The 17,182-nt window shown below is 41.4% G+C and overlaps 3 protein-coding genes across 4 annotated transcripts in view; all 3 read left to right on the top strand.

Moving 5' to 3' along the window:
• Nucleotides 1-17,182, top strand: part of LOC121921898 (zinc finger protein 397-like) — a 942,727-nt gene that overhangs the window by 564,778 nt on the left and 360,767 nt on the right. The gene's annotated exons all lie outside the window — the stretch shown is intronic.
• Nucleotides 1,184-17,182, top strand: part of LOC121921809 (zinc finger protein with KRAB and SCAN domains 7-like) — a 29,876-nt gene continuing 13,877 nt past the window's right edge. The window contains exons 1-4 of the mRNA XM_042450380.1: nt 1,184-1,431; nt 4,827-5,787; nt 8,223-8,343; nt 9,873-9,955. Coding sequence (XP_042306314.1) covers nt 5,083-5,787; nt 8,223-8,343; nt 9,873-9,955 — 909 coding nt within the window. The 5' untranslated portion in view covers nt 1,184-1,431; nt 4,827-5,082. The remainder of the gene's footprint in view (nt 1,432-4,826; nt 5,788-8,222; nt 8,344-9,872; nt 9,956-17,182) is intronic.
• On the top strand, nt 10,037-13,034 carry LOC121921966 (zinc finger protein OZF-like). Its single transcript, XM_042450769.1, has 2 exons — nt 10,037-10,395; nt 11,095-13,034. The coding sequence occupies exons 1-2, from the start codon at nt 10,275-10,277 to the stop codon at nt 12,411-12,413; spliced, it is 1,440 nt and encodes a 479-aa protein (XP_042306703.1). The 5' UTR covers nt 10,037-10,274; the 3' UTR covers nt 12,414-13,034.

Raw genomic sequence — 17,182 nt, forward strand, 5'->3', positions numbered from 1 at the left:
GGAATCTCTAGGTCCTTCAGTGCAATTTTTGGTTAAAATGGACCATAGAGTTGCGCTGGAGGACATAGATATTCCTAGAGAGAACATATTAATAAAATCTATGAATAATCAAATCCGCAAAAGTCAAAGCCACAAATGTGGAGGACGAGTGTATATGTTTATATGTATGTGTGGAATAAAATTATTATTATTATTATTATTAGAATAATAGAATAATAATATTCTGTTAATAAGAGCTAAGATAATAATATTCTATTAATCTAATGATAACAATACCGTATATACTTGATTATAAGTCAGCGCCATGTATAAATCGAAGGCAAATTTTGGGGCCAAAATTATGGATTTTGATATGACCTATAGATAAGCCGAGGGTAAAACTTAGTTAAGAGGCACATCACAAAGGATCTAAAGGATGAAGCAAAGCAAAACAATGTCAAAGATCTTACAAAATTTCAGCAGACATAACTCTTTGTGTTTACTCTTAAGGCTGGATGGATGAGAGAGTAGAGGGGGTCGGTGCTTCCAGGACAGATTATACTCTTGCTTTTCACAAGGGAATTATTCTATCTTTTAAATAAGAACTAAGATACAGTACTTACAGTGACCTGTGGATAGGTCAGCTGAGGGATTTGGGTCAATTTTCTAGACTTATACATGAGTATATACAATAATATATAACAACAACACTTTAATAATAATAATATATTCTAATGATGATAATAATAACAACACTGTATTATAATAATAAACCCACCTCGATCCAATATAGGGAGAGGCGGGATACAAATGATAATAATTATTACTATTATTATTATTATATTCTAAGAATAATGATGATGATGATGTATTCTATTCATCATCATTAGAATATATTATTATCATCATCATCATCATCATCATTATAATTAGAATACATTATTATTATTAGAATACAGTGTTATTATCATCATTATTATTACTATTAGACTACAGTGTTATCATCATCATTAGAATACAGTATTATCATTATTATTATTATTAGTATAATATGTAGAATGGATGATGATGATGTTGTTGTATCATCATCATCATCATCCCTTCTTTGCTTCTTGGGCCAGGCTGTCATTCTGGAGCTGTCCGCCAGGGGGAGATAGTGCGGCGCCCCATTGGAGCCCTGCACAACAAGGCTCCAAACAGGAAAGCCAGAGAGAAGAGGATCTGCTGAGCAAAGCCCAGGAGGAAGCCAGATCCAGCAAGCTTGGGCTCAGGCCGTCTTCCTGGTCTCCTCCGGAGCCTTCCAGCTTTGCGTGGCTGCAGGGACAAAGAGCAGCAGCAGCAGCTGCTGCCGAAGCTTGGCTGCAATCCTGGCCCCACTTACCTGAATGAGGAGCCCACGATTGATTGCAAGAGGACTGTACATCCAATAGACTGCTGTGCAGGAGTTCAAAGGTAAGGATCCCCTATACCCCCAAATAGCTTGCCCCCATCCTCTTCAAGATGGGGGTCTCCCTAGCACCCTACATTGCTGGCATCCCCTACCAGGGGCAATTGGATAACACTTTTATTGCAGTCCTGGGATTTGTAGTTCAGGGGCTAGGAACTGAGAGAGATCTAGGTGTTATGGATAGAATCATAAAACCACAGAGTTGGAAGAAACCCCCCCAGGGGCATCCAATCCAACCCCATTCTGCCATGCAGGAACTCTCAATCAAAGCATCAAAGAGTTGGAAGAGACCACATGGGCCATCTAGTCTAATCCCCTGCCATGCAGGAACTCTCAGTCAAAGCATCCCCAACATAGAATCACAGAGTTGGAAGAGAACCCAAGGGCCATCCAGTCCAATCCCCTGCCATGAAGGAACACACACGCGCGCGCGCGCGCATGGACACACACAGGTTATATAACCTGATATAGACCTCAAGCTTTGAGGAGAGCCTGGAAATAAATAAAATTTGTTAGTATTAGTATTAGTATTATACACAATAATATATATATATACACACACACACACACACACACACAGAGCATACACTAATATACTGAGAACAGGACATTAAAGGTAAGCTTCTGTTTATTTTACTTTATTTGTGTGTGCTTGGTTGTATAGTGTTATTTAGAATCATAGAATCATAGAGTTGGGAAAGACCGCAAGGGCTATCCAGTCCAACCCCATTCTGCCATGCAGGAAATCTCAATCAAAGCATCCCTGACAGATGGCCATCCAGCCTCTGTTTAAAAGTCTCCAAGGAAGGAGACTCCACTACACTCCGAGGAAGGAGTTTGTTCCACTGTCGAACAGCCCTCACTGTTAGGAAGTTCCTCCTAATGTTGAGCTGGAATCTCTTTTCCTGTAGCTTGCATCCATTATTCCATGTCCTATTCTCTGGAACAGCAGAAAGCAAGCTTGCTCCATCCTCAATATGACACCTCTTCAAATACTTAAACAGGGCACTCTTATCACCCCTTAACCTTCTCTTCTCCAGGCTAAAAATACCCAGCTCCCTAAGTCTCTCCTCATAAGCATGGTTTCCTGTGTTGTATGCTGTGAGACAGGGTGGTATAGTGGTTTGAGGATTGGACCGTGGCCTTGGAGACCAGGATTTGAATCCCAGCTCGGCCATGGAAAGTCAGTTGTGTGAGTCGCAGACACTCAGCTTCCGGGGATTGCAATGGCAAACCTCCTCTGAACAACCTCCAAGAAAACCGCAGGTTCGGGTAACCATAAATCAGAAACAAAGGTGCATAACAACATGCAAACTCACCTTTCTGATAATTCAGTGCACACAAGTGTCTCATGCACAAAATTCTCTGAAATACAGTCAGCCCTCTGCATTTGTGGCTTCAGCTTCTGTGGATTTAATTATATGCAGGATTTTTTAATTATTATATAAAAAAATACATAAAACAAACAAACAATCCAACAAATAGCAGTCAAAATAAAACTAACAAACGTCCTGACAAACATCTAACATCAGAACAAATATACAATATACATTACAATCATTTCATACACTTGGTACTTCCTTTAACCAACCCTTCACCAATTCATATCACTTTCTTTTCTTTTCTGCATATCTTATTTCAGTCTTATCTTAACTTAAATCTGCTTCCCCTTCAAATCTCTACATGCTCAGACAGTACTATGGTTATCTTATCACAATTTTTTTGTTCTTTCCTGTTTTTTCCCCATAATACTTATAGTTGGGATGCTCTCCCATTTATTCCTTATATAAACTTATATAATAACCCATTAGTCTCAAAGGTGCTAGAAGATCTCTCTACATACTGTTTCTACAAACTAATATGGTTGAACTATAGCTGGCCCTCTGCATTTGCAGCTTTAACTTTTGTGGATTTGATTATTTGCAGTTTTGATTCAGCGCAATTCTGTCAGAAGTTGACCATAGAGTTGTGCTGGAGACCCTAGAAATTCCTGGGAAAAAAACACTTCTCTAGGCATTTGTAGGTCCTCCAGCATGATTCTGTGGTCCATTTCTGGCAGAGGTTAACCATAGAGTTGCACTGGAGAACCTGGAGATTCCTAGAGAAATGTCTTCTCAGGTGAATAGTGTTGTTTGTCATTGTTGTTGTTTGCAGTATTTCCAGACTCACATCTTTCACCCCTAACCCCAGCAAATGTGGAGGGGCCACTGTAAACCCATTGGGAGATCTTTCTGATAGTTCAGTGTACACAAATGTTGTCTTATGCACAAAATTATTTGAAATACTGTGTATAAAATTACCTGGAGGCTATGTGTATAAGGTATATGGTTGTTGTGTGCTTTCAAGTCATTACCAATTTATGGCGACCCTATCATGGGATTTTCTTGGCAAATATCTTCAGACGGGGTTTGCCATTGCCATCCTCTGAGTCTGAGAAACTATATGAAACGTAAATGAATTTTATGTTTAGACATAACTCCCATCTCCAAGATAATCTTGTATCTTCATGAATGCAAGTAGGCACTACATAATCCCAAAATATAAAAAAACCAAATCACTTCTGGTCCCAAGCATTTCAGATAAGTGAAATTCAACCTGTGTCTGTATGTTTATACACATACACATTATATATTTCATGTTTAGACAAGTGTCACATCTCCACTAGCTCCTTATGTACATGCAAATATTCCAAAATCCAAAATAATCTAAAATCCAAAATACCTCTGGTCCCAAGCATTTCAGATAACGGAGGCACAATCTATACAAGATCCCTTTGTATACCTTTAGCGAAGAATTCCTTATAGTTCTCTCTAAGCCTGAAGGACCAACCAGCCTTCTCCTCAGGAAAAAGCCAGGCATTGGAGAAGCCTTGTGGGGTGAGCATTCACCATTCCTCCTCTCTTCTGCCTGGAGGCCAAGTGGCAGAGGTGCCTTGAAGTCATTCTACATTCACATGGGCCACCCGAAATCCTTTGGGGGGCCTGATGCGGCCCCCAGGCCATATGTTGTGGAGGTTTGGTTTATGAGAGGGCATATTTTAATTGCCAGGGTACCGTGGTGGTTTGAGTGCTGGAATCTGGAGACCAGGGGGTGATTTCCACTTCGGCCATTAAACCCACTGGGTGACCTTGGGCAAGTCACATGCTCTCAGCCTCAAGAGAAGGCAAGGGCAAACCTCCTTGGAATACACCTTGCCAAGAAACCCCTAAGATATGGTTGCCTTGGGGTCGCCATAACTCTGAAATGACTTGAAGACACACAACAGCAACAACAACAACAACAACAACAACAACCAATTTATAGTGCACCATTCTATCTGAAAGTTCATCATCCATACCATCTCTGACCACTATCTTCTCGTTGTGAACTTTCTCCCTCTCTTTATTTCTCTTTCTCTTAGGGATAAAAAACTCTGTCCAGGGAAGGGCCTTGGAGTGCTGGAGACCTCTTGCAGTTGATGCTGTTTTGATACCTAGTCGTTACACTGGAGTTGCGTGAAAGACCAACCGAGAAAGCCAAAGCAGTCCTCTTGCTTCTCCTCTCTTTCTCATCAAAACAGTGAGAATCGCAAGACAAAGTTTTTTCCCCAGGAATCAGCCTCTCCCAAGAGGGAAATTGTGACCTATCATTTGACAATTGAGTAAGGAGAGAAAGGCATGAAGGAAGAAAATTTGTTATTGAGAGAGAAAGCTACCCATGTCCTTAAGCCTGGATCTATGACAGAGCAAGCAGGTTGCGGGACATCAAGAGGGCATAAATGGGAAACACCCAAGGGGGTACAAGAGCAATGGGAAACCCAGTGGCAAGCGTCCCTGAAGGCACTCTGGCCTATTGACAGTGGAGGGGGAAACCAAGTGACATTGGAGAACACCTCATGGGAGGACACCAAAGCCTTCCTGGCCTCCTTTGAACAAGTGGCCAAAGCCTGCCGGTGGCCTAAAGAAGAGTGGGCAGCCCGACTCCTTCCAGCCCTGAGTGGAGAAGCAGAGCAAGCCTTTCAAAGCCTGGAAACTGGAGACAAGGAAGATTATGGTAAAGTGAAGGCAGCCATCTTGCGAACAGATGGCCTAAGAATGGAGATGCAGCGCCAGCATTTTCGGCAGTTCTGCTGCCAGGAAGTGGAAGACCCCCGAAGGATTCACAACCAACTCCAGGAGCTTTGTCACCGGTGGCTGAAGCCAGAGAGACGCAGCAAGGAGCAGATCCTGGAGCTGTTGATCCTGGAGCAGTTCCTGGCCAGTCTCCCAACAGATCTGCAAAACTGGATCCGAGCCGGAGGACCAGACACTTGCTCCCAGGCTGTGGCTTTGGTGGAGGACTTCATGATGAGCCAGCAAGAGGCTGAAAGAAAAAAGTGGCAGGTGAGGTTTTAATATTTAATTTCCTAAATCTCATAATAGGACCCAAAATGTAGTTTGAGTTATTGGAAAATGGCTGTTGCTCTTGTTTTATTAAATAAAAGCCAATACTGTAAATCCTTCCCTCACCTTTCAATGATTTACAGGGTCTCAGGGCTTGCCTATGGAAAGAATGGACCCCTCCTTGAATGAATGGGACTTATTTGTGTAACTTGCAAACGTGGAAACAGCCGAATGTCATCAGTTCTTCTTACTACAGAAGAAGACCACTTGCATGTGTTGCTTGCCTGTGGCAAACTAGGAAGGGAAAAAAATGCTAAACTGACTACCAAAGCTTGCTTATGACCAAGTGAGCATTACTTGGCACCGTTTTTCCTCCCTCTTTCTGACTCCACACCATTTTTCCTCCTTAAATCTGGGTTCAGTCCATGGTACTTCTGAGACTGTGCTCAGTGCATATCTTACAGTATTACTGTACAATACTTATGCTTATAATACAGTATACAGTATAATATAAATACAACATGCACTAATATAATGAGAGCAGGACTTTTAAGGTAAGCTTCATTTACTTTACTTGTGTGTGTGTGTGTGTGTGTGTGTGTGTATATATATATATATATATATAGAGAGAGAGAGAGAGAGAGAGCTATTTAGCTTTTGCACACATTCAGAGGTGATACACAAGTTGGGTCTCCCTTATCCAGAATGCTGAAATCCGAAATACTCTAAAACTCAAAACTTTTTTCATGGATGGCTGAGGTAGTGATGCCTTTCTAACAGTTCAGTGTATGCAAAGTTTGTTTCATGCACAAAATTAATAAAAATAATGTATAAAATTATCTTCAAGCTATGGGTATAAGATGTGTATGAAACTTAAATGAATTTTGTAGTTTGATTTGAGTCCCATCTCCAAGATATCTCATTATGTATGTGTATGCAAATGTAAGTATTTCAAAACCCACAAAAGTCCAAAATCCAAAACACATCTGGTCCCGAGCATTTCAGATAAGGGATACTCAACCTGTATAGTGAGGTATTTACGTTTTTCGGTGGTCAGAATGCATTTGCAAGCTAAAAAAACAGGATTCCATTTTCCAAACAATTCTACTTTCTGACAATCCTCTGGTCCCTAACCTGTAAGATAAGCAAGGGATTCCTGTACTTGATAGCAAAGGATGAATCCCTCTGGGATTGTTTCCCAGTCTCTGCTGAACAACATTCCAATAATTTCCCAAAGATTCCCAAATCTAGTTTAGCATAAAAAGATATAAAGGAACCCAGTAGCACCTTAAGTACTGCTTAAGACACAAGGCCAGCCAGAAAGGAAAAAAAAATCCAGCACACACTTTCATGGTCACAGTCCATTTCTTCATATCCTCCAACTGTCCCAATTTGTTAATTAATCCTCTGTCATCCCGCTTTTTCAGCTTTTTTTAAAAAAAAATATGTCCCTGCAGGGGGCTTTGTCTTATCTCCATCTCTGCCATCATTGTATAAATGTCCACATGTCCCAAATGTGATCCCAAATAAGATGGTCTGCCACGAACTATGAAAGCTTCCACTTATCCCCACCTCTACTACCAGTGTATGGACTTTCTCCTGTCCCACCACTTTGTCCACCCCCACTGGACACCAACACATAGCCAAAAGAACCAGGGGTACTCTGGGATTTCCTCCAATTTTGCTTACTCTGAAGCAAAGTCAGGTTAAGTGCCAAAAAAAAACCTAAAAAAACCCCAAAAAACCACAGATCCTCCCCAGAAATAGCCATATGTCATGGAGACTGCCAGCACTGACTTTGTGGTGAGTGAAGCGTTTTTCATCAATGTAGATAAGTCCCATGACGGGGTAAAAAACTGACACTCATACCTCTTTTCAGCATATGTATGTATGTATATACTGTATATCTAGAGAGAGAATGAGAGAGAGAGAGAGAGGTGTAGTGGTTTGAGTACTCTGGAGACCAGGGTTTGAATCCCCACTGAGCCATAAAACCCACTAGTTTCCACTTTTGTGTGCAGTCTGTTGTCCCATATGAGAGTGTAGTGTCTAGATCAAGGGAAGTACTAGAGCCACTCTATTCTGCTTTGGTTAGATCTCACCTGGAATACTGTGTCAGTTCTGAGTGCCATAATTCAAAAAGGATATTGACAAGTTGGAGCATGTTCAGAGGAGGACAACCAAAATGGGGAAAGGTCTGGAAACCAGGCCCTATGAGGAGTGGCTCAAGGAGCTGGGTATGTTTACCCGGGGGAAGAGAAGGTTAAGAGATCAGAACCAGTGACTGTCAAAAGCTGTATGTATCTCAAACATGTCTTTATACAAAATCTCCAAAGGAACAGGGTCCAAGAGAACAAAATGCCTTGATTGCCTTTAGCAAGGTTGTCTCTGGTCTTAAGCCTTTATTCTGAGCAGGATCCTCTTGCCTTTTCTAGGCCCAAATGAAGGATGAATGTTTGGCCTTCCTGGATGCAGAGGAAGAGCCCTCAGACTCTGCGGAGGGACAAATCTATGAAAGAGCTCAGAAAAGTGATGGCATGGAGATCAAGCTGACGGGTAAGGAAATAAGAAGCATGGCGTTAGGAAGAATTTTGCTTCACTTCTGTGTCTACGATTTTCAAGCTGAATTAATGAAAAATTAAGCAGTTTGTCTCCATTTTAACTTTCTTGGCTTAATGCTATGGAATTCTAGTATTTATGGTTTAGTGGGTCACCGGAATACTCTGATGGGGAAGGCAAAATATTACACAAAACTACAAATCCCAGAATTCCATAGCATTCAGCCATGACAGTTAAAGTTGGTGTCAAAATGCTTGCTTTCTGCAGTGGAGCAGCAGCCTAGGGCAGGTGTATCCATATGAGTCTTGGGAAGGGAGAAGGACTTGGGCAAATGCAGCCGGTCACACAGGGGATCAGAGGAGTTCTGTGTTTGTGTATGTGCCTTCAAGTCACCTGTCGCACTATGGTGACCCCATGAATTTCACAGGATTTTCTTAGGCAAGGAAAACATACTCAGAAGTGTTGTCGCCAGTTCCTTCCTCTGAAATACAGCCTACAACAGGAGTTACAACAACACCATTTCCCTCTTCTGAGCCACTCTTGGAGGTATAGGATGCTTGACCTCTTTTTGCAACAGTTGAGAAGTGGTGATAGCCTAGCAGCAGCATTTTACATCTCTAAATATCCCATTCTGATCAACAAATAATCCATTTTTCAGACCTTTGCCTAGTGAAGGATCCCTTCTTTGGGACGTCTGGCAATGCCCTGCCAGAGCATTGAGATCCATTGGAGGGGCCCTCATCTGTGTCCCATTACTGGAGGAAATAACACTGTGGGAGGACATGGGAGGGGGTCTTTCTGGCTGTGGCACCCCAGTTGTGGAAGCCTTCTCCAGTTTTCAACCTGGCAGTCCTACTTAAAATAGGGGTAGGAATAATATGGTTAACAGGCCCCATGTGGTCACAAGATTACATTTGCAGACTACATGAGATTCTCATGAGGAGAATTGTTCTCTAGAAGTCAAGGGGAGCTGCGTCTCTCATATCTCTGTGAATCAAAACCCTCTATTAAAATCATCTAGTCACTTTCAGTTTTGCCAGAAGAGGCTTGAATGACTCCAGGTGTTCAGGGTGACTAGGAAAAAGCTCCCAGTTGTTGTTAGGTGCCTTCAAAACTTATGCCAACCCTGTCGTTGGAATTTTTTGGCAAGAGTTTTTTAGAGGGGGTTTGTCATTGCCTTTCCTTGAAGCAGAGAGAGTGAGACATGCCCAAAGTCACCAGTGGGTTTCCATGACCAAGTGTGGATTTGAATCCCTGTTGCCTGGAATCCCAGTCCAACACTCAAACCACTATGCTATATTGGCTCCCAGATCCATCTGAAATTGTCTACCACAGGACAATAGGGACAGGAAGTCTATTCAATCAATCAGTCAATCAGTCACTTTATTTTGATCCTGTCTTTTGTCCTTTACCCAAGAGTGAGGCTCAAGGCAGCTTTGGCCTTGACCTGTTTGCCTTTGGGTCTGATCTCCCTGGGAATGTAGACACGGGTCATTTCTTCTAAATCTCTGTTCTGTATTTTGCAGGCAGTAGAATCAAATGTCCAAATGATTACAATTCAACATTTCTAGCTGAAGAGCAACCAGTGGTTCAAACTGAGCTGAGGGAGGTAGGTGATTTTTCTGCACAGTTGCATTGATTATTTTTCTCTTTTAAGTAGCTGGGACACTTCTCCCATGTGTACGTAGAATTGTAGCCCAAGGGCCAACCTCAGTGCTGCAGAACTCAAATGTGGGGCATTTGCAATAATAAGAATAAAAGGTGTATAAGTGGTAGCGTGGTGAAATGTTCCTGTTGCTTCATTAAAGATTTATTCATTGATTCAAAATTTTGAAGTAGAAACTAGGATGTTTTTGCTTAGATATGCTTCCTTCCAGAAGAACATCTGACGGGAGAAGGTGGTTATCTTTTTCTGTTTTCAGAGACCAATGAACGCCAGGGAAACCAGCCTGTCTTTACAGATTGTCAAACAGAGTCTGACCCAGCCAGGCCAAGAGACCATGGTCTGGCAGGTCTTGCAGGCGGAAGCTGCGAACATAAACGCTTTGGGTGAGGCATTGCTTTGCACAGGCATTGAACTACAACAGTAAAACAGTGTCAAACTGCATTATTTCTGCAGTGTAAATGCAGCCATAGGCTAGCATCTTCTATATTAGTCCCTACCAGAGTAAATTTATTCATTCAGTGGTTGATAGGTGAGTGAACACATAGGTGGATTCCATTGATTCAGTGGGTCTGCTCTTGTTGTGATAAAACAACATGATTTAGGCCATTTTTATTTAAACAAGCATTTAATGCTTAACTGGTTGCAGTCTTTTTTTTATGGATGTGTATGCTGTATTTTTACCTTTCTATATTGTTACCTTTGTTGTTGTGTGCCTTCAGGTCGTTTCTGACTTATGGCAACCTTGAGGCAAACCTATCATGGAGTTCTCTTGGCAATATTTGTTCAGCAGAGGTTTTGCCATTCCCTTCCCCTCACGCTGCAAAAGTTGTATTGCTATGATAGCTTATTTAATTGTCTTTTAACTTGTCATCAGATTTTTAGCTCTGTCTTGTGTTCACCTTGTTAACCACTGTCCTGGGTCCTATATCAAGAGAAAGGTCAAATATTAAGTAAATGTTGGGAAGGGGGAACATGGTTGTATGAGGGAAAGAATAAAAAAAAAACCAGGCTAACAGAGGGAACAGGCAGTGTGGAAAGAGGTCACCAAAGCATGGGCAAATTTTCTTTCTTTGTCTTTACAGGTGGGAAGGAAAGTTATGTCAAGATGGAGAATGCTCAGAGTGCGGGAAATGAGCCAGCAGATATTGCCACAGCCATCTCACAGATGAGCCAAGCCAGTGTGCTGGAGACAACTAAGATATGCCAAGAAGGATGCAAATCTTATGAGGAACTAGGGAAGCAGCCAGTGAGGACAGAAGATGAATGCAGTAAGCTTAACCCAGATCTTAGAGCTCCAGCTAGCCACCCTTCTGAAGTCGACAGGATGGATGAAATTCCCTTCATCTCCTCCTATGGCAGAAACGATTGCCATACATCAGACCTTAATGTGCTAGCTACTAGGCAGGACCACCAGGAACATCCCAAGTCTGAAGAAACGTTCCAGGAAAATTCATGCTTTGACAAACATCAGAGAACGATTGCAGGAGAAAGGCAATCTGACTTGTTAGAGCATAGCAAAGGAGATTATTTGAATGTACCACAGAGTAACCATATAGAAAGTCAACTGAGTAACTTTCCTGAATTTGGGAAGACCATTAGTTATACAAACAGAAATGAACGAATTCCGAGTCAAGGGAGACCATATGATTGTCTGCAGTGTGGGAAGAGCTTCAGCAAGAGAGAACATTGGAGGAATCATCAACACCTCCATACTGGCAACAAACGCCATAAGTGTCTCGATTGCGGGAAAACCTTCACTTCTAAAGAAATACTGACAAGGCATCAGAGAGTTCACACTGGAGAGAAGCCGCACAAATGTCCCCAGTGTGGGAAATGTTTCAGTCAGACAGGCGATCTGAAAAGACATGAGAAAATTCACACTGCTGAGAAACCATTCAAATGCCCTCAGTGTGGGAAATGCTTTAGTCGCAAGGACCCTTTGCAAGAACATCAAAAAATCCATTCAGGAGAGCGACCCTACGAATGTCCCCATTGCCGGAAATGCTTCCGTCGGAGGGAACATTTGATGAACCATCAGCAGCTCCATTTTGGAGGGAGACTGCATCAGTGTTCTCAGTGTGAGAAGAGGTTTAATTTTAGGGAAGTATTAAAAAGACACCAGCGCATTCACACAGGAGAGAAACCGTATCAGTGCTCAGAGTGTGGGAAATGCTTCAAACAGTGTGGCGATTTGAAGAGACACCAAAGAATTCATACTGGGGAGAAGCCATATGCATGCCCCGACTGCGGGAAAAGCTTCAGTCGGAGAGAATGCATGAAGATTCATCAGAGAATCCATACAGGAGAGAAACCATTCAGATGCCTTGAATGTGGGCGAAGCTTTTCTCAGAGAGCTATATTGACCAGACATCAAAGAATCCATTGGGCAGAGACTATGTGAAAGTCTTAATGTACGGGCAGATTTTTGTTCAGAAACATGAACAGCACTGAGAGAATCTCGCCTGAGGATTCAGCAACCATTTTCTCTAGAGGGCCCCTCTAAGAAAGTAGCTTGTTCTCAGGGTATACACACTGCAGAATTATAGCAGTTCAACACCACTTGAACTGCCGCAGATTGATGCTATGGAATCCTGAGATTCGTAGTTTTTGTGAAATAGTTATCGTCCTCTGTTAGAAAGCTCTAATGCCAAACCCAAACTACAAATCCAAAATGCAACAAAACACACAAAACAGTGATGTCTTTAGTGGCCCACCAAAATGCACAAAATTCATCATGCCAGCTTTCGAAGCTTCTTCATCAGACAAAGATGTTAAAAATCACACAGGACAAGAACAGAGATGATTTTAGAGTAACAGGGCTTCATTTTGTCTTGGGTGTTACTGTTGTTGGTTAAGATGGTTTGGAAGGATCTCAATGCAGGCAGAGGCCACTTCACTTCCTGGCCATATGGGAACAGGGTACAAAGGGCAATAAAAGACAAGTACAGTGGGCCCCTGTTATCCACTGAGGTTTAGAATCATAGAATCATAAGAGTTGGAAGAGACCCCAAGGGCCATCCAGTCCAACCCCCTGCCATGCAGGAAATCACAAAGCATCCCCGACAGATGGCCATCCAGCCTCTGTTTAAAGACCTCCAAGGAAGGAGACTCAACCACTTTCTGTGGGAATGTGTTTCACTGTTGAACAGTTCTTACTGTCAAGAAGTCCCTCCTAATGCTTTTCCTGTAGCTTGCATCCATTGTTCCATGTTCTAGTCTCTGGAGCAGCAGAAAACAAGCTTGCTCCATCTTCAGTGTGACACCCCTTCAAATACTTAAGTTTAATTCCAAGACCCCTTGTGGATCCCAAAATCCGTGGATGCTCATGTCCCATTAAATACAGTGGCATAATGAAATGTTCCTTGAAAGCCAGGCTGACCCTGTGCAAAGCTAACCTCCCCTTTCTTAGGCAAAAATCCAAAGATGATGTAGGACAGAGCCATGGTAGTTAAAGCAGTATCAGACTGTTGTAATTCTGCGGTGTGGATAGACCTGGTTATGAATTGATTTAGACTATAATTGTTAAGCAGAAAAATTGCTTTGCCTTACCAGTGCTCAGAAGTAATTATTATTATTATTATTATTATTATTATTATTATTATTATTAAATCTGTTTTGGGTGAAACTATTTTTCTTGTCGTCATTTTCCCCCTTAAAAAGAGAAATCTGAAATCTCTACTGTTCACGAGAGAGAAGTAAGCACAATGGCTAGTTATGATATGAACCAGAGAAAAGAACTTGGTGCGAAGTGGGGAATTTCTGGTAATTTTACATCTCAGCGCATGTAAGAGAATACACTCAGGAAAGAAATCTGATTCGAGATGCTACCAGGAATGCAGCGATTTAGGTTGCTGGCACACTGCAGAATTGATGCAGTTTGATACTGCTTTAACTGCCATAGTGCCATCCTATGGAATCCTGGGATTTGTAATTAGTTGTGGTACTACTGCTCCCTGGCTGAGAAGACTAAATGTCTCACAAAACTACAACTGCTGGAATTCCATAGCATGAAGCCATGGCTGTTAAAGTAGTATCAAACTATTCTTTAGTGTAAATGCAGCCTTGGTTGGATAACAGAATAACCAAAGAGGGCTCACATATGAACTGACTACAGCCGCAGCTCTTCCCTTTGGGCACATGGGAATAATATTTGTTAGCCTCACAATTTTGTCCACTGGCTATTGTAATAATATTTGTAATACTGTCATCCAATAATATTGGGTATCTTTTAGATTTTGTTGCAAGAATCATATGTAGAGATTTTTTTTCATTATCTTATTTGCTTACTTTTTAAAAAAGTGCCTTTTTCTACTTTGTGTTTGTTCAGTACATGTGTTGAATCTCTGCCACCATGAAGTGCTTTGTGTCATCATTTCCTCCTCCAAGTCATAAGAAATGCTGATGTTATCACCCTAAATAAAGGTGGACAAAACTTCAAAATCTCGGAGGAAACGCAGTACATAGACCAATGCTTTTTGGCAGGATTGGGATGCAGTGCATGGGATGCAGTGCAGATGCAGCCATAGTCTTCCTCCTTTCCTATTGCCTTCAACTTTGTTGCTGTTAGTTTTTTGTGGGTTTTTCAGGCAAAGCAGCATCTGAAGATGCCAGCCACAGATGCTGGTAGAATGTCAGGAATAAACTCTTCCAGAACACGGCCACATAGTCTGAAAACCCCACAAAAAACTATGGATGTTGGCCGTGAGAGCCTTCGATTTCACTTTGTTCTTGTTATTTCCCATCAAGTAGGCTTCCATTTACAGCAGATCCTATGAAGGAGAGGTCTCCAAGAGACCTGTCATCTCCAGCCTCACACATCTTACAAACTCAGGCATCTCGGATGGAATCAATCTATCAGTAATATGGTTTCTTCCCTTTTTCTTATGCTTTTCACTTTACTGAACATAATATTTCACAATGTGCCATTTTCCCTCATGGACTGTGCAAAGATATAAGAGGCTCAACTTAGTCATTGGTTTCTAGTGAGAATTCTGGCAGGTTGAGACTCCCTTACCTAGAAGACTAAAATATTTCAAAATGCAAAATTGTCCATATCAGTGGCAGAGATAGTGACCACCTTTGCTTTCTGATGGTTCAGTGCACACAAACTTTGTTTCATTCATAAAATTATTTTTTAAAATGGTTTAAAAATATTGTGTATAAAATGCCCTTCAGGGTGTGTGTATAAGGTGTATTTGAAACATACGTGAATTTTATTTTATTTGAAACATACATGTTTAGACTTGGGGCCCATCTCCAAGGTATCTCACAAATTATGTGCAAATATTCAAAAATGCAAAAACCTGCAATCCCACGCATTCTGGAGACTCAACGCCTAGTTCTCTGTATCCTTGGAAGTCTTTCAGCACCACATTGCAACTGAGGTTTTTTTTTTCCGTTTCCTCTCCCAGCTTTCTTTCATTACCCAGCCTTCATATCCATACATAAAAACTGGAAATACTGTGGCAGGGATGATCCAACTTTCATACTCAGATCCTGGCTTCGGTATTTGTGTTGGCCTTGTCAGCATGGTGTAGTAGTTTGACTGCGACTCTGGAGACCAGGGTTCAATTCCTGCTTGGCCACGAAACTTCCTGGGTGACTTTGGGCGAGTCGCACTCTCTCAGCCTCAGTGGCACAGCTGTGACACAGACAGTACCAGTCCAAATCATAGATTTGGAAGGGGCCACAAGAACCATCTAACCCACTCCTGGGGTCTCTTCCAACTCTATGATTCTATAACTAAAGGACTCCTAAGAGCTGTCCATTCAACCTCTGCTTAAAAACCTTTGAAGAACATGGATTTTCCACCCCCTGTGGCAGTCTATTCCACTGTTGAACAGTTCTTACAGTAAATAAGTGTAGGTAGAATCTGCTTTCCTGCAATTTGAACCCACTGGTTTGTGGTCTAGTCCCTGGAACAGCTAAAAATAAGATGACTCCATCCTTTACACTTCATCCTGTCAAATACAGAAAATACCACTGAAAGAGTCATTGATGGACATTGGACCACGATTCTGGAGACCAGGGTTCAAATTCACACTCGTATCACGTTATATGGATCTCCAAAATAAAATCACTAGGGGGGTATGGGGAGTGCAGAGTGCGCCAGGTGACACCCCAATTCTAATTGTCTTTACATTTTTTATTAATTTTTAAAACTGTTCTTACTTGGGAGCTGCCTTGGATCTCTTTCCAGGAGAAAGGCGGCAGATCAGTGAAATAAATACATTTTTATTGTTTTTAACTTTTTAATTTAATTTTTAAAACTGTTTTTATCTGTGAGCCACCTTGGATCCTTTTCCAGGAGAAAGGCGGCAAATCAGTGAAACAAATAAATTTCAATTGCTTTTTAATTTTTTAAATATACACTCATCCCTCCATATTTGCAGCTTTGATTATTCGCCAATTTGATTAATATGTTTTCCCTAGGACTATCTAGGTCCTCCAGTGCAACTCTATGGTCAACTTCAACTAAAAGTTGCACTGAAAGACAAAGTCTGTTTAATTATTGATCATTGTCTGCTGGGAAAACCTCTGATCCCGGGTGGTTTTGGGGTTGTTGTTTTTTTGCATTTTGCTGGATCTTGATTTTAGTGTACTGAACAAAATCCACAGACAATGATCACTAATTAGACACAAATTGCCATTGTATTTAATGGGACTTGAGTATCCATGGGTTTTGTTATCCAAGGGCGTTCCTGGGACTGAACTCTAGCAGATACCAAGGGCACATTGTAAAAGTAAACTCAAAAAGAAAACGAAACCAGTCATGAATCAAAATATGATCTAAACAACCCATCAAAATATGTTTAAGATGCAATTTAGATGGCACTTAACCCCTCGCATTTTGGCAAAAATGAATAATAAATGCAAAAATACTTGTTGGAAATGTGAAAAAGAAGTAGAAATGTATTATTGTTGGTGTGGCTGTAAAGTAGCCCACGAATATTGGATCAAAATTCATGCAGAAATTGTAGAAATGCTAAAAATAAATTTTATGACACCTGAAACTATATCTCTTAAATATGGTGGAAGATGAGCAATTGGAAAGGCGGTTTGGTAAATCATTATTTTATATGGTATGTGCTGCTGGAACTCTTTATGCTTCTAAATGGAAAAGTTTGGAAACCCACGCACTTGAGATCTGGTTGTTTAAAGTGTATGATT

The sequence above is a fragment of the Sceloporus undulatus genome, chromosome 2, assembly GCF_019175285.1.
Source record: "Sceloporus undulatus isolate JIND9_A2432 ecotype Alabama chromosome 2, SceUnd_v1.1, whole genome shotgun sequence".
Lineage (NCBI taxonomy): Eukaryota > Metazoa > Chordata > Lepidosauria > Squamata > Phrynosomatidae > Sceloporus > Sceloporus undulatus.

Excerpts from the sequence above, each read along its gene's own strand:
- LOC121921966 (XM_042450769.1), top strand. The coding sequence starts at position 10,275 with ATGAACGCCAGGGAAACCAGCCTGTCTTTACAGATTGTCAAACAGAGT. Across the intron at positions 10,396-11,094 it reads TGCGAACATAAACGCTTTGG|GTGGGAAGGAAAGTTATGTC; the intron begins GTGAGGCATTGC and ends TTGTCTTTACAG.